Source organism: Carassius auratus, chromosome 45, assembly GCF_003368295.1.
Source record: "Carassius auratus strain Wakin chromosome 45, ASM336829v1, whole genome shotgun sequence".
Lineage (NCBI taxonomy): Eukaryota > Metazoa > Chordata > Actinopteri > Cypriniformes > Cyprinidae > Carassius > Carassius auratus.
The window spans coordinates 268,801-294,707 of NC_039287.1; the positions used below are offsets into that span (position 1 = coordinate 268,801).

Sequence of the window (25,907 nt, forward strand, 5' to 3'; positions counted from 1 at the left end):
TAGTGTTTGTCAGTGTCAGTTGTGTGTGTTTGATCAGCATCACACCAGATTCCTTTGTTTGAGACAGGAATGGTTTGCGGATGAAGAGCAATGAATGGCGTAAGCTCTATCTCTCTCTTCTGGTTGAAATAAGTATTACATCGTCAAAACATTAAAGGAATATTCCAAGGTTAACCCAATCAATGGCTAAGTGTTGATTCCAAGATATAACTTCCACTGGTGCTTCCTTTTCTATAAATAATGTCCTAAGTAACTGCAGGGCACTCTGAATATACAATAGTGATAACATTTTAGGGATTTTGGGTTTTCAGGAGCTGTATACCAAAATCATCAGTATTAAAACAATAAAAGACAAATATTTCAGTTGTTGTGCAATGAATCTAAAATATATGAAAGTTTAATTTTTATCATTACATTATGGAAAATAATGAACTTTTTCACAATATGCTAATTTTTTGAGAAGGACCTGTATATAAATAATGGAGAAAATATTTTTTTAATTATTAATTTATCTTTCATTTAGAATTTGTATATTTACAGGCATTAAATGCAATTTCTCTTAAGGAATATCCTGCCATTCTTAGCATGACTGCTCTAATGAAAGATGTATTCTAAAACCCAGTTGCTGGTATAATGTGATTATGTACACATAGAATTAATTTAGATCAACACTAGAATCCTGCGTCTTTACCTTGCTTAAATATATGCATGGATATAATACTAAATACTAGTGATCGACCGATATTGATTTTTTATAACCGATACCGATACCGATTATTTGCATGTTTATGTACCCGATAACCGATATGCAGAACCGATATTTATTTACTGTTATACTTCTGTTTCTGACAATTATTACAACACAAATGAGCTGAAAAAAAAACATTTTATTTATAACAATCACTCCTTCCTTGCATACAAAAAAAACTTTATATTTATACACAAATAAATAGAGGGGTCTGAGTCCAAAAAATTTAAGTGCACTGTGCAAGTGCAAGTGTCTTTGTTTTAAAATAAAAGCTTTGATGAGGTAAAAAAATAAAAACGGGTAAAAAAATAAAGCACAAAAATGATTCTAACATATTGGTGGGGGCGGGAGGGCTATTTAGGAGTGCATAGCTATTTAGTAGTGTAACTTAATACTCCCAGTTAAGCAGAACTAGGTTTTAGTGTAGAAAACAGAGTCTTTCAGCATTCTGCCCTGTAAGCCTGCTTCCTTCAAAAATTTTATGCAGTGGCCGTGCATGAGGCTTCCTGATCATCAACCCAGTCAGGTGCTGAGCAATATGAACGAACTTTTATCCCGAGACTATATAAAATTAAACAGCACTTGTCAGTTGGCATTTTATGATCTAGATTCAATCTAACGTTAGATTATGAAATGCCAACTGACAAAGTGCTGTTTGACTATAATTTAATCAACCGCGATCGCGCATGGAGATAATAAATAATTAATTTCCACAAAGCGGTATATGTATATGTGTATTAGCGAAATAATTGTTATGTAGTAAATGATAATATAATCTAGTGTGTTTAAACAAGATAATCTTGTCAAAAGTTTCATTCAGTGGCATTGCTTGAGGCTTCCTGATCATCAACCCAGTCAGGTGCTGAGCAATATGAACGAACTTTTTTTCCCGAGACTATATAAAGTTAAACAGCACTTGTCAGTTGGCATTTTATGATCTAAATTTAATCTAATGTTTAATCATGAAATGCCAACTGACAAAGTGCTGTTTGATTATAACTTAATCAACCGCGATCGCGCATGGAGATAATAAATAATTAATTTCCACAAAGCGGTAGGCTATATTTATATGTGTATTAGCGAAATATTTGTTATGTAGTAAATTAAAATATAATCTAGGGTGTTTAAACAAGATAATCTTGTCAAAAGTTTCATTCAGTGGCCGTGCTTAAGCCTCCAGATCATCCGTCAGTTGCTAAGCAATATGAACAAACTTTCTCTTCTAGACTAATGGTGAGCAAATACAACAGATAGAGAATTAAATTCAACGCTTTTCAGAATCAGAATCAGAATCAGAATGAGCTTTATTGCCAGGTATGTTTACACCAGAGCCATATAGAGTGAGAGTTGCGACAACTCCATTGACTCCAATGGAACGCTTTTTTTACAGCAATGGCGGCTCGTGGAGCCTCTAAATAGTTCCCGGAAGTAGCAGCAAACCGATGCCGCGCCGTAGAGATACAGCAGAACAAACCGTTCGCGACGCACTTTTAACAGGTAAGACGTTTAAATAATAAGATTGAATATTATCAGTACATCTTAATAACAATAAATTGCAAATTAAAACCTTCTAGTAGATTATCACTCATTAAATTAGTAGATTTAAGGTTTGTTATCAGATAACTAACAGATTAGGCTAGGATTGGAGCTGAATAAAGTTAGTAACGAACACCCTAATAATTGTAAAATCTGTTCTCATAATTCAGTTTCATCCATCGTGTTTGTAATTAGAAAAAAAGGAGTATAAACATTTTTTTGCAGGGTGGGGAAGGTTAGCTAACGTTACATAGCCTATTACGTTAGTTCAATATACAGCTGTGAGAGGAAGTGGTAAAAATTAGGTTAAAAAGTTTGTTCCTTATTACACGTATTAAATTCCTTAATAATAAAATGCACCCTATTGATATACATTTAGAGTGAATTGAGTTTGCAAAAACATGGGTGGAGTGTTTTTAGTCATTGTGATTCATTTACTATTACCTGTCTATATTATATAATAATACTGTATTATATACTAAAACTTGTTAGTGTATAAAAGTAACATACTGTAACATTCTGTGGGTGCTGGTGGGTGGAGGATTAGTGGTGCCACTGAAGTGTTCTGTGATGGAGCATCAGTGAGGATGCAGGTCAGGAGAGCTGAAGGGACCTTTTTTTTTTTGATAGCTGAATTTTCATTATTTTTCTTAGTGCTGCCTTTGCATTGTTTGATTTTTTTTTTTTGTCTCTTTCAACTAGTATGAGTTTGTACTTATTATATATGAATCACCTGAAATATCATAGCTGTAATCAGTAGCCATTTCTTGTATGTTCACAGGTCTAGGGGTGCATCGTGGAGCAGGGCCCTCCTCTTTTTGACCACAGGACGATGTACAAAGATTGTGGGAATAGCATCTGGTCTCAGCCTACTCTTGAATTTTTTGGTCATGACAAATTGCTTTGCCGCAATTTCTCTGCATACTGACTTCAGTTTAGTTTCCACACACACCTTTTTTTTTGTCTACCCACATACAGTACATATCACATGGTGGTTAAATGCACAGTTATAGGTAACACTGATGACTCCCTACAATGTCTCACCATGAGTCTCAGCTCCCTGGGTTTTACAAGGCTTTGCTTGTTCCTTATTTCTAGTAAAACATTGTCAATGTAAAAAAGTGCAAATAAATGTAAGTATAATTACCTAACAATTTTTTGTTGTTGTAATTTTTATTTAGATTTAGATTGCTCCTGCTGACTTGAGCCAACCATTATTTTCTCCTCTCTATGTCAGCGGGGAAGCCATACATTCGCACACCTTTCTCTGACTGAGTGGAGCATCCCCATGCAGCACAGTAAACCACGGTGGAGACTATGCAAGGACAACATTAAAGAAAGGACACATACAAAATGCTTGTCATGCTATTACATTTATTAGAAATGTATTCATGAATTGCTGTAAATAGTTAATTGTATAATTACAATTTAAAATAACTGTTTTCTATTTTAAAATGGAATCTACTCCTGTGATGCCAACCTGAATTTTCAGCATCATTACTTTTGAATGGCAGTGTACATGTTTATATACGAGTATGCTTAAGTTGTTTTAAACCTGAATATATTGTGTACATGAATAAGTATTGTAAGAATTATACTAGATATAATAGGTATATTATTTATAATACATATTTATATTACTATATGTAATTGTAAGAATTATAAACAGTAAGCTTCATTTTACATTTATTTAACATGCTAATTACTGCTGCTAACAGTTAATTGACCCATAGTGCGGTGCGAGCTGAAAATCACCTGTCACCAGCCTGTCTCTGTACTACCTGAAAGTCATCAATATGACATGAGTTAACATTAGATCAGTGAAAAAATGGACAATATGTAACGTAAAAAGGCAACAGCAACCCGTGTTTATAAAACTTAACGTTAGCCTGAAATACGTTTTTAAAATAACGGTAATTGAACACTAATCCTCAAATATTACCCGATTTGATATTTTAAAAACAACATCGCTGTAACTACATACTCATGCTACATACATATGTCAGTGTGTTGTATAAACATATAAAATAAATGCATTTATTGACTCCTTATTACCAGAAATCGCAGTTCTGTCACTCTACTCTTATCAGTTTGAATGGCCGCCAACGCACTTCCTGGAACTATTTGAGGTCTACACGAATCACGTGACAACCAAACATTTCGAACTTCCGTTGTCGCAACTCTCTCTCTATATGGCTCTGGTTTACACATAGCGTACGAGGAATTTGTTTTCGTGACAGAAGCTCCGCAGTACAACAGAATAACAGCGACAGAACATAATAATAAAAGAATAAAAAAAACATTTTTTTTATTTTCAACATGCACTCATTCATGTCTGTTTTATTTAATTCATTTAAAGATACGTCTTTATTGGAGCAGGACATGACGAACACTACGTAACTCGATGAGTTCGTCTCAATTGTTTAGAAACAAGCTGCATAAATTAACTATATCAGGAATTTATGTCTCAGATCTCATTTGTGCATGTCTGTTATGTTAAATAAAGTTGATTAATTAAAGCAAACCAAGTAGAACATATACTTTACCTGTGCACTGAGTTGTTGTTGACTGATCACCTCAGACGCCCGGGCTGCAATGGCGGAAATCTCAAAACGGCCACAAGATGGCGCCGTAAATCGGCGAATCCGATATTACAAAACCGATACCCGATTATGGAAAAATGCTTAAATATCGGGAAAAATATCGGTAAACCGATACATCGGTCGATCACTACTAAATACTTCTACAGCAACACCTATACATAATTACACATAATTAAACTGCATATCCAGTCACTGCAGAACACCAAACTTATTTCTTTATATTATCAAATAAGATAAAAATACATTTTATACATTGTATACATCTGCTAACTTAAATTTATGGTTACATAATATATGTATTTGCATTTACGTGAACAATTTTATTCTAAATCCAAATTAATGTATGCATAGAAATAAAGAGAGAGAGAGTTTGTGAACAACATCCTGTTTATAAAAATGTTGACGTGAAGACCAGAAACAGCACAGACAGTCCCAAGGCATGTTTACCTGTTCCATTTATTTCAAGATGCCACCTTCACCTGTGTATTCCCGTTCCCAACAGCTTAAGAAATCAGACATCTTATTTACAGCACAGTACAGAAACTAATAATTATGAACATTGAACTCTAAAATACTAAAATAAAATACACCACTTCACTGTTAAGCAAAAAGATTTGCAGAGAACTAACTCACTTGAAGATCTTTAACATCCAAATGTGTCTTTACCCTGCTCAAGATGTTCACGGTATAGTGAGCTTTCAGTGAGAGCCAGTCATGGTGGGATTGTGCAAAAACGTGGGTCGAGTTTGTATTGGGGGAACAAAGTAAAACTATGACAATGTAAAAGGTATTCATACGTTTTATATCAACATGGGTCCGATTTCTCTTAAATTAAGTACAGGGATGTAAAACTAGTGGTAAGAACAAGGAACTGAACTAAAATGAACCAGAGTGGGTCAACTGCCCTTTAATTTCATGATTTCTGCAGCATATTGACAAGATCTTTCAGATCAGACAACAATCTGATCTCTCTTGATTTCATTCAAGTTGCATTCGCAGGCCTTTTAAACCTCTCACTCGCGTTTCTAAACTCCTAATTGCATTAAGCGCATAATGAGAGTTGTCTCATTGCAGTAAAAGCAACAAAACAAGTCAAGTAAAATGCAAGCGATACAACCCCAAGGCATCACGTGAACTAAAAAGAGATAAATCAAGCTCGGAGAAAGAGCGTCTTTCCCGCACTTGTGACAAAAACTATGAAGCGGATCTCTGAAAACCCTGGAGGAATTACCATACAGATCTAGATAAAGCAAAGAAACACAAGAACACTGAAGTCATGATTAAAATGTTTGTACGCACAATCACATACACTCAAGTCCATTTCTTTTGTTCTTCTAGAGCGATGGTTTTCAAATGGATGGGATGTTACAGGAAATGGATTACAAACTGCATTTCGTTGTGAGGCTGCACATACAAACAGACTGTCCGTTTTTTCATGAACACAAGGTTGACATGCAAGGCATATGTAAGATACATCCCCGATTTCAATCAATACATTCTAACACTTTTTAGGGCAGACAAATCAAAAAAGAAAAAAGGAAACGTCTATAGCACTTTTTTTTCATAAAAAGGGGTTAATAAAATGAAAAGTACACGCAAAGCGAATGGAACAAAATTAAAATCTAAATTGAAAACGATTAAAAATAGCTTTTGTATATAACTTTGCTTTCACATTCTCAAGGACCAACACCTAATCGAGGGGAACGGCAAACCCCACAGGGAATTCTGGGATGTCCGAGGAAGGGGAAAGACCTCATTTTACATCCTTTCTTTTAAACATCTCGCTACTTAAAATGCAGGTTTCCTCTTTTGAAAATAAAAAGCATTTGCTGGCTCATTTAGACTTGTAGATCTCTGAAGATCTGCGCGTGTTTATCAGTCTGTGTTTCACACCCACCTGGCTTTAATTGTGGCCCTGCTATTGCATATCCTGCGGGATTCATGGACACCTGGAACGCTGTATGTTTGTTCAGTTGAGTGAAGGATCTTGGAGCAGATTTCACTGACGGAAATGACACACGGTCACCTGAACTGTGAAGCACATTTCATTCGGTTAGCATCTTCACAGGTTTCATGGGTGCTTTAACAGGCAGAATTAAGGGGTTTCTGGGCCAAACTATAGATTAACCACTCCATTGTTTGGATCAGGGAGGACAAGATAACAGGGATAACTGTGATTATAGAGTTCAGCCTAGCTCTGTTTCATAATGAAAGAGGTTCATGAGGTGCCCTGTCTCTTTTGCTGCTGCGCTCGGATCAGCTCCAGTTGTTTCTTGCACTGCTGGTAGTAAGTCGACAGACTCTTGTTCTCCTCTAGGAGCTTCTTGTGCTCCTGAGCGAGGCGACACGCGTTCTGCTGATCCTTCTCATCCTGGTCCAGCTCATCTATCAGCTCTTTCCTGAAGAGATGTACATTAGAGAAGACTCTGGTGTATAGTTTATCATGGCATTGTTGTTTTAGTATCTGTAGTACAAACATTTCATTACACATTTTATTTTACGTTTATCATTTAATACGTTTAATGGAGTTTGAACAACTGTTATAGACATTATACTGCATTTACTGTGAAACTGCACTGATATTGGCATTGTGGAAACTCCAGTGCTGTTTTACTATTATTTATATACTATTAAAGTTTATATTTTAAATTAGCTATAAGGATATTTCAGTTATTAAAATAAATTTGTAATAGCTCTAGTTCACAATAAAAATCCTGGGGAACACCATACTAATTCTATGAATTGACTGGGATTCCAGACTTACTTCCTCTGTATGAGAAGAGCGATCTCTGTCTGCACCTTCAGGTACTCTTGTGCCATCTTACAGTGCTGCTCAAACACTGCCATTGATTCTTTGGAGTTTGGACACGGGGCTAGAGGCTGCAAACAAACCCAGATTCTTTCATCAAATGTCACCGCTTTTGGCTAATTAATCTGAAATGGACAAGTGATATTTATACCAGCCACGGTCTGAATCCCCAAAATATCAAAATGCCTCACTCTAAATCAGCTGCCATGTATTTATAGCTGAATTACACCATATAAATAGCCATTAAAACCCAGCCTTGATTCAATTAGAGGGCTGTTTTAACATCTTGGGAAACTTTTCTGAGAGGAGGGATACCGCAGCACCCTGGAAACAAAACCATCCACACCACAGATATAGACTAAACAGTTTCCATGCACGTGCAGTCATGCTTCACAATTAGTGATGCACCAAAATGAAAATTCCAGACAGTGTGTGCTGAAAAACAGAAAATGCTGCTGTTTTTTTTTTTTTTTTTTTTAATGTGAAGCATTTCATAGTTTCACATTTAAGTCTATTTTTGGTGGCCAAAATCATACCAAATTCTGTATTGCATCATATCGTACACATCTATAACTTTCTCTCTAATAGCTCAACTTAGAAGTGTGTACCTGTAGCTGATGGTCCAGGGTCAAATAGGCCATGGGGATGGAGTTATCTGAGCCATTGGTGTCTACAAGAATGAAGAAACATCAGAAAACCATCAACTGAGGACAGAAGATCTGATTTATTCCATCTGTATCACTGCTTATTTATAATATTTTGATCTGAAGTAGATCTGAAGCTGTAAGCGTTTTTAGTTTGTTATTTAATGCTAACAGTAAACTCTGGTAATCTGCAGAAACAGAGAGTGATAAACAGCAGTCTCTCATCTCAGTCCAGGACTGCAACTGTCAGGCAGAAAAGCATCTTAAATCATTGCTGATTACGTAACGTCTGCAGCTCTGCCTGAGTTGTTTAATGTCACAGATACTGATTTACACATGCAAACACACTGAGGATGTGAACTTTGAGGTCACACGAAGGGAACATAAGCAGTGTGCTCATAATCTCTTTATAAAATTTCACATTCTGCAATGATGTCATTTCAAGCGTGCTCAAAGCTGTCAGATAATAATTCATCAACTATAACCCCAGGTTATTAAACATTTATACAATCCATTGTTCAAATGTAGATGTGTATATGTGAGAGTTTGATGGTTAAGAGGAAAACTCTTGACTGTACCCGTCTTGTCTGGCGTAAACATCCTCACACTGGGACTGGATGCTCTGCTGCTGTTCCTACTATCCTGTAATTGGTCAAACAATATATCAGTTATAAAATGACTTTTGATAATGACAATAAAATATTAGGGATTCTAAAGGCTCTTGAAGGGCACTGCAGGGAGAAGATGCTACAGATCCTTTTATAAAAGGCCCTTATAAAAAAAGTGTGCATATTATGGTCACCTTATGGAAGCAATATAGCTATTTACATTCATGTGTGCAACAATAGTTACAATTAATTTTGAAACCCAAGATCTAATACTGAAAGTCCTACCTGGGATTTTAACTGCTCTCACACATTCAGAGGACATTATATTTTTATTAATGTTTATTAGCATACAAGTTGAAATTCAGAAATGCATAAAAACTATCAAGAGTGACAGTAAAGACTTTTATAATGATACAAATGATATCTATTTCAAATAGTAATGCTGTTCCTTTGAACTTTCTATTCATCCTGGAAGAAAGCATCATAGTTTCCCCCAAAAAAATTACGCGGCACAACTATTAGAGTAATGAATAGGAATCACAGGAATATATGGCAATTTAAAATATATTAAACTTATTTTTGAATTGTAAAATATTTTTTCACAATATTACTATTTTTACTGTATTTTTGATCAAATACAACCTTGCTGAGATTAAAACATTTTAAAAGCATTAAAACGTATTATCTACAGTGTATTATTACTAGCACATAGCGATATTTACATCTGAATGGAATTCACCCATCTAAAATAAAAAAGCATATGAAAATGCAGTACTTGGAGAGAAAAAAATAGTAAAGAAAAACAAACAAACAAACTGTGGATGAACTCCCAAGAGCACGGAGGACAAATGTGAGGGAGCAGAACTAGATGTTAGAATTTAAGACCGTTCAACAGCCCTTTGGGGAAATCTAGATCCATAACACCAGTCTCCTCTTACAAATTAATTTTTTATTCAATGAACCACTGTGTCCTCCCAATGCATAATCAGATGTGCGATACTTTTGCATAAAATATGGAACAGCTTTTAGTAAAAATGCTATAGTGAAGATTGTTTGTTGTATCTAAACTCTTCCCAGTTCCTTACACATTGCATCACTGAAAAATGAAAACTGAAGTATCCTACCTGACTGGACTCCGTACCAATGGCAGGAAGATCCTGCACTGAACTGCGTCTATGAGGCTCACAGGTTGCTGTAAAAAGAGACGAAAGAGAGAGAAAGGAAAGAAAAGAGGAATCTGATAAGTCTTATTGGTAGTGCATGAGCTCTCGCCCCAGGGCTGAAGCAAGAGGGATGTGACACTCAGACAGCTGCACTGATTAAATTCCCAACTCACTACCATGACAGCATCTCGTCGAATGTGGCCTTCACGTGACCAAACCCCTCACAAGGCCATCCCAGCAAATACAAACACACACCTTACACCAAAATCAGCAGACCACACCAACAGAATCACACAGGCAGCTTGGCCTGCACTGATCGGACAGCTCCTATCATAGAAATTACTTTTTTTTTTTTTGGTTTTGGAATTTAATAAGTTTGTATTTATGGAACATGAAGCAGCAATGATGACAGGAGCTGTACTCTCAATCATGACTATTAGAGGACTATTACACTCACACACACACAGATCTAAATGTAGGCAAACTATTATTCAGGTAAATCATCTAGAACAGAACCAGCAGAAATTAAATGCAACCATTAACAATAGACTGCAACTTACTAAATATGATTTACTATATGTACAAAAATTGATCTGTGGCAGGTTAAAAAAATTAATTAAAAAAATTTAATTAATCCTGTAGTGTATGAAACAATAAAGTAAATAATATAAAAACAGAAACGGTTCTCTGTTCCGAAAGTGTACCCATTGTCTTTCAAGTTAGCATAGGACAAGTGTAACAATTGTTTACTAACCTGGTCTATGCAAAGTTGCATCCAACCTTTCAACTAAAGTCCTGTCTACATTAAAGTAAACCCTGTTACTTTTTATTCTCCCAAGGATACAATGAATGAATGAATGAATATTCCCATAACTTCTTTATTATTAATAATGACGGAAGAGGTCAATTCCATGCCACATTGATTATGAGAATAACAAAAATGATTGACAGATTAAGAGTGTGCATGCAGGAGGGATAAAATTATGATGTAAATCTAATTTTTTTCATTGTTACACCAAATTAATAACCTCTTCATCATGCAACTCCTGCTTTGATTTTTTTTTTTAATCCCGCAATCCTTCAATGTCCCCATTTCCTTCAGCTTTATTAAGGATGATGAAGATAATAATAGCAATGACCCTCAAAATGAAGGAGATTTATACCCACATCCACTGAATTAATGAACGTGTGTGTACAGTATGTGGAGGAAGCACGAACAAAAAGCAGACCATATTGCGATATCCTTTCTGCAGGCAAGACAAAGGTGAGCTAGTGTTCGACCACTGAGAGAGAGAGACACACACACACAAACACACACGTTGACTGATCTCCTTTCACCTTCTATAAAGCCAAACAGGAAGACTGAGGCAGGCATATCAATCCACATCCCAATCTCTCTTTAAAATCTGTACTTATGGGATTTTCCTGATTTATTTCTTTTTTAATAGCATTAAAAAAGTGCCTCTAGTGGTAAGAGGCAGAAGCAGTCATGAGCATGGGATGTGAAAATCATTGCCTGCAGTTCACTACAATCAAAAAGAGAAAAGGGAGAGAAAGAGAAAGAACTGATTAAAATGGCTGTTACTCCAGGAACACTATTCACCGTCAAATCTGACACAAAAAATATTGATTGGAAAAACTAGCTGAAAATATTAGCTGGATATAATATCAATACAAATTGTTGCCAAAATGTAACCAATTTCTTTTGGATTTAAATACAAGGACACTGAGAATCAAACACTAATCTAATAATCATTTAGAGCAGGTGTAACGAGTGCATAGACTGCACTCACAAAAAGGCTTTTCACACTTGAACAAGTTAACAGTGTCCTGGGTTATCTTTCTTCGCGTTTCACAATGCTACTAACTGACCACAGAATAACAATTAATTCTGGATATTTATAAACTGATGTTTTACACGGCATACTAGGGGTATGCGATAATGACAAATGATATCTCGAAATTTTCTGGTGCGCCCTATCAAAAGTCAGTAAACCAGGTTAGTAAAAGTCAATTAATATTAACTTTTTGTTTACTGCACTGTTTTATTCAAAAAATCTCATTTGCAATCATGCTCGTATTTGAAAAAAAAAACAAAAAACACTACTCTTCACGATAAAGTGATATTAACTATATTAGAAGACATAAATTTTAAATATATGGGAAATTTTTGCCCCCTTATCTTGATTTTTGTGGGAATTCTAAAGGTATTTTAATAAACTAAATTACTAATCTCTTCTTATATTTGCTATTTTTGCAGTATTTGTGGTATTTAATTGATACATTTTCCATCATCATTTGACAGTTTTAAATTATAATTGCGCATCACTGCAATTTGCATGTCCATGCAAATACTTGGATAATGATCATCCGTTAATGTTCTTTAACATCTTTTTCTACTCTTTTCCACTAAGTCAGGGTGACGGAGGATATGAGACATTCTGAAGTAACAACCAATGCGTGCTTGTGCGTCACATGACGCCCTTCTCTGATTAGAAGCTGTTTGCTGGGTTCCCCTGGACTCCCGGTACCTGTGACGATGATCTTGGGAATGTCCAGAATGGTGCCATGTGATGCCGTTTTACGGTGACCTCGCTTAAATTGTGGACGTGCTGCAAAAACACACATACAGACACGCGCATGTAGCGACGAACACAGGCATGCAGACAATGTATGTACTGAGACAGAGAGAGACAGTAGTGCAGCCAGCAAAGCAGACTGGGTAAGGGATGTCGCTCCATTCTTCAGCTACATTAGAACATACATGCAACACACATACACAAAACACATACATCCGCGCAGAGGCAGGAAGCCTGCTGGAATGAGTGACTGCAGAAGGACAGATCAAAGGATGAATGGAGATGCCATACAGCTCTTTGTGTCTGATGTGCGTTTGGGCGCACTGGCTGAGGTCGGCAGAACACTAGGTACTAGTGTATGCACTATTCAGCCAGTGTAAATACAGAAATGTGAGGTCAATGTCTATAAAAGGGACACTGTTAGTGGTGTGTGTTCTTTATTAACATGTCAACCTGAGGACAAAATTGGTAACAGGAATAGAAAGGTGGAGTTTACAAATACATCAATATTTGTGTCTACTGCAAAAGAGAGAGAGAGAAAAACTCCACATTAATGAATCTAAACCAAATATATGAAATATAAATGGTCACAGTCTCTAAATGAATTTCTGGGAAGAAAAGACAATTCAGCACTGAGGAGTCAAGTTACCTGCGGGAGCAAAGGGCAATCTGTGCTCCAGTTCGGAGAGATCGGTGCTCATTCGTTTGCTGTCGGAGGAAGCCAGAAATTGCGGCCTGCCAGAAAGACTCTCTACACTGCCCCCTCTGGAGAGAGAGGGACCAGGTCTTAACGGGTCGCCCTGAAACATACCCAAATATAAATTCCACTTCTGAGCTTTCTTAGAGGACACTGTCTTTGTCTGGTTATGTAGACTACAGATCTGTTACCTTTGGTTTATATGGGAACTTGATGGTGTCGTTGCTGCCAGGGGAGTTTGTGCGCTCCATGCTGATATCGTTCCTGCTGCTGGTACATGTATAGTCTAAATACGAGCCTGCATAAGAGAGATGTGTTATTTAATTTTACAAACTTTACGTGTGACTTCTAAAGTAAAAGTACCTTTCTAAAATTATCCAAAAATTAAAAAAACATTCCTATATACACAGTAGTTAAAGTTTCATGGCAGTAAGATGTATTTATTAAATTTTATTGAAAGTAGTCTCTTATGCTTAATTTGACACAAAAAGCACAGAATACTATGAAATATTATTACAATTTAAAATAACTTTCTATTTTAATATATTAAAGAATTTCAGCAGCCATTATTCTAGTCTTTTAGTGTCACACTGAGCTTCAGAATTTATTCTAAAATGTTAATTTGGTGCTCTAGAAACATCGAAAAATAGTTGTAATGCTTAATATTTCTGTAGAAACTGATAAGCTTTTCAGAATTCTTTGAATACAAAATGTAAAAAAAAAACATCATTCATTTGAAATAAATTTCTTTTGTAGTAATGTAAAAGCTTTTACTGTCACTTTTGATCTATTTGTTATAATCCTTGTTAAATAAATGTATTTTCAAACATAAAATCTTACTGACCTCAGACTTTTGACTGATAGTCTAACAGTATGGAAGAATTTAGTCAAATCTAAACCATTTGTTTTCTCACCCGCACCATCAGAAAATGATTTGAACAAAATCAAATCATATCAAATAGCCATTAACAAGTATTTATTATTCAAGCCTATTTTGCTATTCCTTACCTGTGCTGGCAGCAGAGTTACTCTGGCCTTCATCTGAATACTGATAAGGGTACTGAAGAGGCTCATCTGATCCTGGGAAATACTAGAGGGGGAGAGAGGGGTCAGACTGAAGAGGCAGAATAGACAGCCAGGAACATTGGGATGATTTGCCAAGCATGCTGCCGGTGTGGTGTTACCCTCATAAGGTGGCTCATAATCTTCACTATCTCCTCCATGGAAGGCCGCTGCGATGGGTCTTTAGACCAGCAACGAGTCATCAAACTCTCTAAGGGCTTCGGTAGGTTCTTAATGAGAGGTGGACGCGTGCCTAGAGACAAAAAGGTGATTGAAGCTTGAATAAAAAGACAGAGTCTTAGATGGGGCACAAACAAGCAAATGTGAAACTTACCACGGTGCACAGCCCACATGATGCGGAAAGCAGGGCCTCCGATTTCATCAAAGGGCTTCCGGCGTGTGATCACCTCCCAGAGAATAATACCCCAACTGAACACGTCACACTTCTCACTGTAGTTACTGCCTGCAGCACACACACACATACAGACAGCAATTACCTTCACATGCTCCTAATTTCCTGATTAAGATCCACATTCTAGTTTCCTTTATTCTGAAAAAGACATTAACATGCTTCACAGCTATTGGGTATTCCTGTAATTACCAACCTACAAAAAAGGTTTTTAAATGTTTCTGTGAAAGAAAATTATTATTACTACATTAACATTTTTAAATTGCTTAAATAAGGACGCATTACATGGATAAAACTTGACAGTCAAGATATTTATATTGTTACAAAAATTTTACGCTAATAAATGCCCTTTGATAAATACATTTCCTTACATTAATTTAACATTTAATTTTAACAATTATAGATAGATCTATAGATAAATATAGACCTAAATAAACTTTTTTCAAGGGGTCTGTCTCCTCTGGTAACTAATGAATTATTCTTGGTATATTTGACAATTACATTAAACTGCAAATGGTAACATGCAACATAAAGAGTCAAAGCTATTTCCCATAAGCTCATTTTCTGCCATCCAGGGTGGGGGAGCCTACATCTTGTCGGCCCTTTTGAACAGATGAGCTCATTTCCACTCATGCTGCCCCAGAGAGCCTTAATTGCTGCTCTTATTATTCTTAAATTACAGTGCCTCATGCTAGTATGTCTTTACACTGCCTTACCCTGGTCTTCTGATAATACTGTTGTCAGTGTGGCAAATGAGCTCTGCTGCGTCTCCTCTGCTGGCATCGCTAGTGGAGTAATAACATGGGATTTCTGCTCCTCCCCAAACAAACAAGACAACAACTTGCTCCTAATTGATGCTTCCTCCGACCCCCCAGACAGCTGAGTACCCCTGAACGTGTTTTGGTAAAATTGAAACCCATTACCGGTTGATTGCGAATACATGCATTAAATTATAATGATTTCATCCATCATCTAGACCAGGAACATCTACCAAGCCTGATTTGGGGGAAATATTTGTATGATAGTGAAGAGTGAAATGGCCTATGAGAAGTCAATTCATGAGAAACGGGAAAAAGGTTAAAAGAAGAACAGCAAGTAAGTTTTGGCATCAAAAAAAAGAAAAAAAAGAAAAAAAAAGAGCCTATTTATAAGCCAATGGCTGTACATAATTGAACAAAAGTTCTTGGCCAGTTCCTGGATCTTGCCTTCAAACACCTCTGGGGCCATCCAGGCTGCGCTTCCCTTGTTATTAGTCATGTGTGTCTGGATGTCACATGCTGTCCCAAAGTCACAGATCTTCAGCACTGTACCTCCAGCAACCAGGAGCAGACTAGGAGCAAAAAAAATACAAAAGATATAAACAGAGACATCTCCGGGAAGAAGAAAAACATCTAGCGAAATCCAGGGTTTGTGCAGGATTTTGAAGATCAAATTTTAGACTTTTTAAGACCTGCACAAATAAAATTAATACCATATGACTGGGGAAGGGCAAAGTCTATAGTACCATATTAAACTGCAAAATTACTGTAAGTTGTATAAAATTACAAACTTTATATTTCAGCCTTTAAACCATTTTAAAGAAAATAAATTAGTAAGAAATATTACTACATTAATTGGAAAAAAAAAAATTCTAGAAGTGTGCACCATCATTAGGGTCACATCCCTGCATTTGGGCTGTTACCAAGCATCAGTATCAACAAAACTGATCTTTGCAATGCAAAGGAAACACAGAGGCTGCATTAGAAATGTAATTTAGATGCATTTACACACGGTTTAATGAAGCTCTGAGGGACATTAAATACTTTAACCTGCAATTATAAATAATTGACTAATGATTTAATATTTTAAACATAAAACATTGAAAACTGATGTTTGAAATTATAAAAAAAAAAATGAAAAGGTACCTTAAATGTGAAATTTAAACTGCCAGTAGGTGGCAAAGTCACTGTTAAGTGAGTCATTGTGATCATTTAAATGGTTGATTGATTCATTCAGGAATGAAACATCATCATGTTGCTTAGAGACGCTAACACTGCTGTTGCTGTTTGTAATGATTTTTGTTGAAGAAATAGAGCAAAAACAGGAAATACGGTGTCTAAAACATAAGACTCTTATTATTAACTTACTTGTTTATTGAAATGTTGCATAAAATCAATATCACATTTGTAATCATGCTTGCTTTTGGAAATAAAATGGCACTCCTCTTCTGATATTAACTATATGAAATTACATATATATATTTTTCTGCCCTATATCTTGAATTATATGATCATTCTAAATGCATTTTTAAAGGACTGATTCATGCAGTGAAGAGCGCACTCTAAATGCTCATGTGCACTATTCTAACCTACTAGACTTCACCATGTAATGTATGCGCGCACTCTTTAGGTGTGTTTTGTTTACTTTTCGCTATATGATCGATAATATCAAATCGCACATCATTAAAACAACAGTTAGGATTATGGCTGCACGATGTATCGTTTAAGCATCGATATCGTGATGTACGTATCTACGATAGTCACATCGCAGGATTTGTGATGTAGGCTGTCGTAGTTGATCTGTTATTCATTAACTGTACGGGCCAGCTGCTCCCCGGCCCTTGACGAATGTGATTCGCGGATTAATTTCACAGCTTAACCATCATAGAGTGAAAATTATTATTTGCATGTGTTTTTAAGTCCTGTGAGTTTAACAGGGCAGAGAGAGTGAAACTTGCCACACGCTCACCGTCTTCAAACAACACGAGCGCTGTCTTGCTCTCTCTCCCTCGCGCATATTAATCAATTGACACGATGGTGTCGATGTTTAAATCATTTAAAATGAGAATGTAAGTGTGCTCATCCCATTTTTGTTTGTAAGAAAAAATTATATTAGATTTCATATCGCAATATATAATCGCAGAAAAGTAAAATTTTGCAATGTCATTTTTTCCCAATGTCGTGCAGCCCTAGTTAAGATATTACTGGACAACCCTATACTGTTTAGATTTTTATAATGCATTGTCTTATCGATCCACCAGTTCACATTTAAAGCTCTGCGTGTTTGCAGGATAAAAACATGGGTTTTATTTTTGCATTGGTCTGAACTCTGAACAAAACAACAGTTGTACTGAAATGGATCATTCATTCTCTTCAAGTGGAGCGTTTGGTAGAAATATAACTGTTTCCCCTGTAATGGCAGAATGCAAAGCCATTTCTTTTCATGAAATCATAGCCTTTTGAAGTTTAATCGTCACATTAAGCCATATCACAATTCTGATATTTCCATCCTCAAATTTAAAGGGGGGGTGAAATGCTCATTTTCACTCAATATCCTGTTAATCTTGAATACCTATAGAGTAGTACTGCATCCTTCATAACTCCAAAAAGTATTTAGTTTTATTATATTCATAAGAGAAAGATAGTCTGTACCAATTTTTCCCTGAAAAACATGAGCGCCTGGAGGCGTGACGTGTGGGCGGAGCTAAAGAATCACGATCGCCAGTAAGCTTTGGTGTTGAGAGCGTTTGGAAGCTGTGACAGCTGTGAAGGCTGAAACTGAACGAGAGCAGCAGCAGCTAGGACTCGCTCCGCGTGGGGCTCGAATCCGGGTCTCCGGGAGGGGAGGGGACGCACTAAAAAGGAGGCAGAGATATTTTAAGCAGTTTTACTCACCGCCTGTGGTTCCAACATACAATCGTGACCCTTTTTCGTTGGGATTGCATCATCCTTAAGAAATAAACGATAGCAAATCCGTCGTCAAACTGGGCTTTGTTTGTAAAACAAGCATTTTAGAAATGCAGGGAACAAACACAAACACTTGCTCCGATCAAACTCCGTTGATGCTCTGCAAAAATAAACTCCATCCACTGGTCCCTTGATGCTGTTTTTCTTTGGTAATCTGTGCAGGGTTGTCTTGCCCTGGCAACCAAAAACACACTCCTTTTGTGACATTTCGCGACGCTCTGATCAGTGATTGTCTGTGCACAGCCTCTCTCTGCTCTGCTATACGGGAGCGCGCTCTTCCGGCAAACGTGCCCTCAGGACCCATATAAGGAAATTCCGCTCCATCTAACATCACACAGGGCCATACTCGAAAAAAACTTTCCGAAACTTGTGACAAACCGGAAGGAGTATTTTTGGAAGATAAATACTCCTTCAAACCTACAACTTAATTTTTGAAACTTTGTCCATGTTTAGCATGGGAATCCAACTCTTTAACAGTGTAAAAAACTCAGTATGCATGAAATAGCATTTCACCCCCCTTTAAGACCTCTTGATATCATAATTAAGACTTTCTTGTACAATTGAAGACTTTTTAAGGCCTTAAATCTGATACTAAATTTAAGACTTTAAGCCCCCACGGAAACCCTGGAAGACTTCACAGACTACATTTTAGATATCATTGGAGTACTATGGCAAAAGTCTCAGAGTAAGTCACCAAATTAAGACATATCCTGTAACCTTTAAGTTCTTTTTTTTTTTTTTTTTTTGCTTATTAGTCTATTAAGTGGTGTGCTTAGCCAGTTTAGCATTCCCATTTACTGAAATACCAGTTGCAAAAAGCGTGCATTTTTATTCTCAAGAATTGTAGATATTGTTGGCTTTCATATTATAAATTTATTGCGATGCCCTTAAGTCGCTTCAGAAAAAAACCCATTACTTAAGTTAAACACAAATACCCTACTGTTTAAATATTTGGAGCTGATGATGCTTTTATTGTTTATGAAAGAAACCTCTCGTGAAAGATGCTCATTACGGCTGAATGTACTTGATCAAAAACAGCAATACTGTGAATTATTAATACAATTTAAAATAATTGTTTTGTTTGAATATATATTGAACATTTATTTCTTTTTACATTTATTCCTGCCTTATTCCTGTGATTTTCAGCAGTTATTACTCTAATCATTAGCATCACAGGATGCTTCAGAAATCATTGAATTATGCTGATGTGGTGTTTTTTTTTTCAGTTGACTAGAACGATTAAAAGAACAGCAATTATTTGGAATAAATCTATTGTAACACAATAATTGTCTTTACAGTCACTTTTGATCAAATGAATGCATCCTTGGTAAACAAAAGTACTGATTTCTTGATAAAAAAAAAAATATAAATAAATTATTCAGACCCCAAAATGTTTGAACAATACTATATGTCTTAAGGGTTAAAGAGAAGAGAAAGTAGAAAGGCTTGAGAACAGACATTAAGAACATATTTTTAAAGTACACTTCAACTGGAAACTGCTGCAATATTCTGAATAGAAATGGAGGTATACAGATGGCAGTTATCAAGTCACAAACTGCGCTTTAGTACTATTAAATGCAGTTCAAGCACTTCTGAATGGTTCATGGGTGTTTGATGCAAGCTTTAGTGATCTGTAATATATATTCTTCTCGAGAACTTCATTCTCAGTGTCTGGGAGAGAAGCCAGCTGACCATTTCCATGGTGTGCTGCCAGGGCATTTTTCAAACAGAGCCTCATAAATAACCAGCCCTTGCCTGGACAACACCATGATGAAAGTGATGCAGCATAAGACTCCAGAACACAGACCCTCTGACACCTGGACCGGACAGCATTTATGATTAATGGCAGCCCTGAATGATCCAGTAACACATGTAGAGTGAAAACAAATGGTCTGTTTACGCCTGGTTTTATTCTCAGGTGATTTGATCATGAGGAGTCAGGCAATACTCAAAGTCATCAGGTGCGTTTAAGCAAAAACAAAGCAAAAACAAATCTTCATGGACAGGGAGAACTTGACAAGGACTAACTGTAAAAATCACATGGGTGAGGAGAAAAAGGACTGAACATTGTTTTCAGTGACATGATGCAAGGCAGTGTAATGAGAGAGAAATGATGGAGGTGCATACTTGGGAGGTTTGAGGTCCCTGTGGATGAGAGCCTTTGGTTTCATGCCGTGGAGATACGAGACCCCCTGAGAACACTGCAGGCACCAGCTCATGGCGTGAGATGCAGTGTAGTGAGGAAGAGGCTCTGCACCGTGCAGCACTGTCGACACAGAACAGTCATAAACACAAGCACATATACATGCTAAAGAGAAACACTCACTCACTTGTGGAACAGCCTTGTGTGCTTGGAAGAACTTTAGCAATTGCTATTACTATAAACCCAGGGATAAGAAGCAATTTCAAACCAACTGGTTGTTAATGTTTATTGTAAAGGGCCACGGAATCAAACAACATGTAAAATTGGACCACAAAAAAATACTGCATAAGGGAACCTGTTGTGATTATTTGAGAGCCTATGCAAATTTGCATATAAACACCAAAGAATTTTACACATCATTGTAAATGAATTCTAATCTACAAAAGAACAAACCAAATATGATCTGACAACAACTGGATGCATGACGTTTAATAAGTCAAAAAGTGTTTGCCAAGTCCCCTACTGGGACCCAAACCCCTGATTGAAAACCATACACTACCATTTAGAAGTTTGGGGTCGGTTCTTTCTTTCGAAAGAAGTCTTTTAAGCTTAAGAAGATTGCATTTATTTAAAATATAATAACAAAACAGTAATACTGTGAAATATTATCACAATTTAATATTAACTTTTCTATTCTATTTTTAAATGTATTTTATTTCTGCTACCACAAGGCTGAATTTCAGCTCAATTACTCCAGTCATGATCCTTTAGAAAATATTATAATATGCTGATTTAGTGTTGAAAAATTTCTTATTAGTATCATACTGAAAACAGTTGTGTCCCTATATATATATATATATATATATATATATATATATATATAATATATATATATATATATATATATATATATATATGGAATATTTATAACGTCTTCACTTTCACTTTTGATCAATTTAATCCATCCTTGCAGAATAAAGTATGAAATTGTTTTAAAAGGCTTATTAACCTCAAACTTTTAAATGGTAGAGTATTCCTATTGACAAAATTTATGATTCAAATCATTGTTGATTAATGTTTTTTCTTCTTCTGTTGACTCACAAAGGATTTTTGATATTTACTACCCTTCTTCACCAATTTTGATATTAATAATTGTGTGCAAAATTTTCTAAAGATCTTGTAGTGTTACTGTGTAAATTAAGTGTTGTAATGTAATTTACTAAATACTTACCATTATACAATGATCCCCCCTCTGCATATTCCATCACCAGATATACCTTCAGTTCACAAGAAAAAAAAAAAAAGAAGTTTGACCATGGCAAACACTTCAACATCAAGTTCATGATCAAAATCTACCAAATCCCAACATGGTGTCAAGACTTACAGGGTTACTGCAGGAACCATACAGCTTTACAATGTTGGGATGATTTACACGGGACAACTGACGAAGCTGGAGCAGAGAGAATGGAGAAGACTCAATCAAATGCATTTTTGAAACAAAACAGACCAATTGTCTGTATATGCACAATATATTGTTTCTGACTATAGTTACTAACGTGAACAAGTGAAACAGAATACTATAGTACCTCAACAAAGAAGGCATTTCTCTCCGATTCACTCTCTATTTTCTTGATGGCCACATCTCTGCCTTTCCACTTGGCCTTGTTCACAACACCAAATGCCCCTCTGCCAACCACCTATACAACACGTGTGTAAAAGAACATCACACACCAAAAGAAAGCACACACTGACAATCTCACAGCAGTGCAGAACATTTCAAAACAAATCTAGCACAAAAACTCAAGAGTCTATAGGAGAACACAACACAGAATGACACCTAGAACGATGTAAAGGTGTTTCATTAATCAAACTACAAAGACATGTATCAGTAGGCCTACTTCAAAAACAGTATGCTTTAACAGAGACTACGTAAAACAAAAATGAGGTTATGTTTAACGTTACTGAGATATAATGTCAAACATCACACTGATAGTATTAGCTATTACGAGAATGTTTGCAGGGCATTTCCAAGCTCCTGTCAGTGTGTTTATTAACTCCGTCACCTGCTTATCATGCCACTCACCTCCTCCACCACAATATCATCATCGTCTATCTCCTCAAACGGGTACATAACGTTAGGTGTTGTTGTTTCCAGCATTTCGGCGGAGAACATAGACATCGCTAGCTCGTTAGCCAGCTAGTCATGAATACACACACAACAGACTTTATAGTCCCAAAAACTCTGCAGACTTCACAACCGAATAGTTTCAGAATAAAAACGGAAGCTGAAGCTCTTCCCTCGACACGGTCTGCATTACACAGACATACGTGTATGATAAGTCACTTTAAAAACTTGTTTAGCGGCTAACGAGCTAACCTGTCAGCCTAATCCGTTAGCCAAGCGGCTACTAGGCTCCAAACCAGATTAAAGTATGCCAGACATGCCAAACGACGGAAAAATGTTTTCATTCATAAGGGGAATACGTCCTAGAGTCTCTGTGAAGTACACTTAAGGGTATCCCATCAACATAAAAGCGCTGGCTTGTTGTGTGTTAGCGCTAGGCCGCTTGTTGGTTCGCGCTGATCCGGTCGATGGATCTTCCCTCCGCGCAACACTCACTCCACACCGTCGCTGCCGCTCCGCGCATCGGCCTTTCTATGTATCCGAAAATAACGCTCAGTAAAACCTGCTTTTTCGTGTCCCATTAACCAGGACAAACCATCCGGGCCATCGGACGCGGTGCTAGAACTTTCCAGCTCTCGCCTCCATGGGCTCGTTTGTTTTCTTGTTTTCTGCGGAGCTGGTTTTGAGCTCCAGGAAGTGTGCGCTCTCTGTATTGTGCCCCCTCTAGTCCATGCCAACTGAAATGTCTCCAAGATTGGAGTCAAGCAAGGCCTGCCAGAATTATTTCCAGTCGTTATAACGGGGCATTCGCCTTGTTGTATTATTTATCTGGAGGCGTGTTTCTAATGATAAGAAAAAGGATACATTTAATTACTGAGTTGCATCTTTACTGCACCAGGTAACGTATTGAGGCCTACAAAAATATGAAATAAATTTCTTATTTAAGAACTTATTGAGTTTTGGGACAAAACGGGATATATGTATTTATTTACATATGTATAAATATGTTCAACATTCAATACACCTATGTAGAATTTACTTAAATGAAGGAATGCATTTCCAAACTGATTTTCAGCTCCATTGTCACCACAGTTGCCTAATGACTGTTGACCAGATAAGTTGGGAATTATCGAATATAATGGGACAAAGATGAAATGTCAGGGTTGTTACAGAAAATATAAGCACAATTACTTGAAATTATAGTAGAAACATAAAAATGATCAAAGCATGTGTGACTTTTGAAATCATAACAGGTGAAATATGGAAAAAGCTGACTATTCACATATTTCAAAAGCTATAGTGCATGAGGCTTAATTTGACTTCATGGTACTTTAGATTACCAGTAATGTCATTAATGGGTTCTTCTCTATAACTATAGGTTCCATAGGGAAGATGTTTTGATTAGACCCGTTTTGTTTGAAAATAGTTTTAGAGGTAAGTGATATCAAAGTATTAATCACAGCTGAACATGTACCTTTAATTGTCCACTGACAGAATTTTGTAGTGCTGCATTAGAATGACTTTTTAAAGAATTACATACATAAAAGTTTTTTTTTTTTATCACTTGTACTAACAGCTGTCTAAAAGCATTTGTGATCCACACCTATCCAAGTATATTTGTACAGTGTTGTGTCATTAACTGGAATGACATCAAACTGATCAACAAATCAAATTTGTGGAGGGAACTGGTCACATGCCCTCGGTGAGCTAAATATAAACCCAGAATTTCAACCATCATTTCATGACAGCTGCAAATGATCCCTATTCACCACTGGAAAAAATACTGCCGGAAAACCATAAACAACATTCGTTCATATGCAAACAAGGTTACTGAGAGGAAGTAACCTTTCCAGCGGTGCGCTGTCCTCTCTGGGGAACTGCTGACATCATTTTCAATGTGGGTTCCACGGAGTGAGTAATGGTGCTGTTTCTTTCATTTAATTTAGATAGTGCTACTGGCAGGAAGTAGCAAAGGCCGGGGCTAGTAGTCAAACATTTTACCCTGGTGAATATTTCTCAGCGTATGTTTATTGTTGATATTTCAATTTGTGTATAGCCACATACCTGTAATGTCTGGAATAAAAATAAAATAAAATAAATAAATAATCTACTTAAAAAGATACAGTTCCTTGTTACTGGCTTTCAACAAAATATATTCAATTACGAAACACAAAACAATTAAATAAACAGCAAAAATGTTGTGTAAAAAAAAACATACTTATGGACATTTTTAGGAGAATACAGAAATCTAAAATCCATAAACAAATACTCCTAATAAATATCCAAAATAGACTTTTCAGTACATTCTGATGAATGCAATCGATTCTCTTAAACATAATGCCATTATGATGATGCAGTGATAGTAATTAAGCTGAGCGGATATATTAAATTGTGAATTGTGGCCACAGAGGTGCCATTTGTAATAATTAGGCTTAATGATAAAGCCAAATGGCTCATTAGAATACTAATTCAAGTTCGTCTGAGATAAGTACAAAGGTAGGCATATGGTAAGGGATCTGCACTCTTAACAGATGATATTTGCTTACCTTGTGTTGCTAGGTTGTCTTCATCCAGAATGCCCCTAGACACACAACATTGCCCTCTTCTGCTTTTTATCGAGGCGTGGGAACAGGCATCATTCTGTCTAACAAGAACCTTAGTGAGAGTTCATCTGTGCACTTTGCTATCAACACAGTCGAAATGTTGAGCTATATTATTAACTCTATTGGTGGTTTCTTTAAAAGACTAACAGAAAAAAGTGAAAAGCAATCCCATTGACTTTGTTGTCCCACCACATGGTGTCACTGGTGCTCTATCCCGTTTGCATCACCAGTAGGAAGCGCTCCATTACCTTCACCATGATAAAGTGTTGAAGCAGCCACAGGACACTTCGTAGGTACATACTGTATGCATTGCTGTGATACAATTAGAATAAATTCATTAATTTCCTTATACCGGTATCAGCACTCTGTTGAAGTGGAAATAATCTTTTGCCTCTAATAAGTTGATTGATTGCATAATGTTTCTGCAGCTGACAAACATTTGTCTTTCGTTTA

The 25,907-nt window shown here is 36.4% G+C and overlaps 1 protein-coding gene across 2 annotated transcripts; it reads right to left on the bottom strand.

The window, feature by feature from the left end:
- Positions 1-5,324: 5,324 nt before the first annotated feature.
- On the bottom strand, positions 5,325-23,593 carry LOC113062779 (mitogen-activated protein kinase kinase kinase 7-like). 2 transcript variants are annotated; one of them, XM_026232749.1, is made up of 17 exons: positions 22,810-23,593; positions 22,313-22,423; positions 22,111-22,176; positions 21,958-22,003; positions 20,711-20,849; positions 16,064-16,188; positions 14,784-14,912; positions 14,572-14,702; positions 14,396-14,477; positions 13,579-13,685; positions 13,340-13,490; positions 12,643-12,723; positions 10,073-10,140; positions 8,919-8,982; positions 8,305-8,366; positions 7,652-7,767; positions 5,325-7,286 (listed from the first exon to the last, which is right to left on the bottom strand). In XM_026232749.1, exons 1-17 carry the CDS (start codon positions 22,903-22,905, stop codon positions 7,106-7,108), a joined length of 1,755 nt encoding a protein of 584 aa, XP_026088534.1. In that variant the 5' UTR covers positions 22,906-23,593; the 3' UTR covers positions 5,325-7,105. The 2 variants fall into 2 exon arrangements, with proteins under 2 accessions (XP_026088534.1, XP_026088535.1); XM_026232750.1 differs by lacking the exon at positions 12,643-12,723.
- Positions 23,594-25,907: the final 2,314 nt, after the last annotated feature.

Bases quoted from the DNA above. Each gene is read 5' to 3' on its own strand.
- LOC113062779 (XM_026232749.1), bottom strand. From the start codon at position 22,905: ATGTCTATGTTCTCCGCCGAAATGCTGGAAACAACAACACCTAACGTT. The intron at 12,724-13,339 runs GTAACTTGACTC...GTGTTTTTGCAG, and splicing joins ATTGCCCTTTGCTCCCGCAG to CACGTCCACAATTTAAGCGA. The intron at 8,367-8,918 runs GTACAGTCAAGA...TCATTCTTGTAG, and splicing joins GTTTACGCCAGACAAGACGG to ACACCAATGGCTCAGATAAC.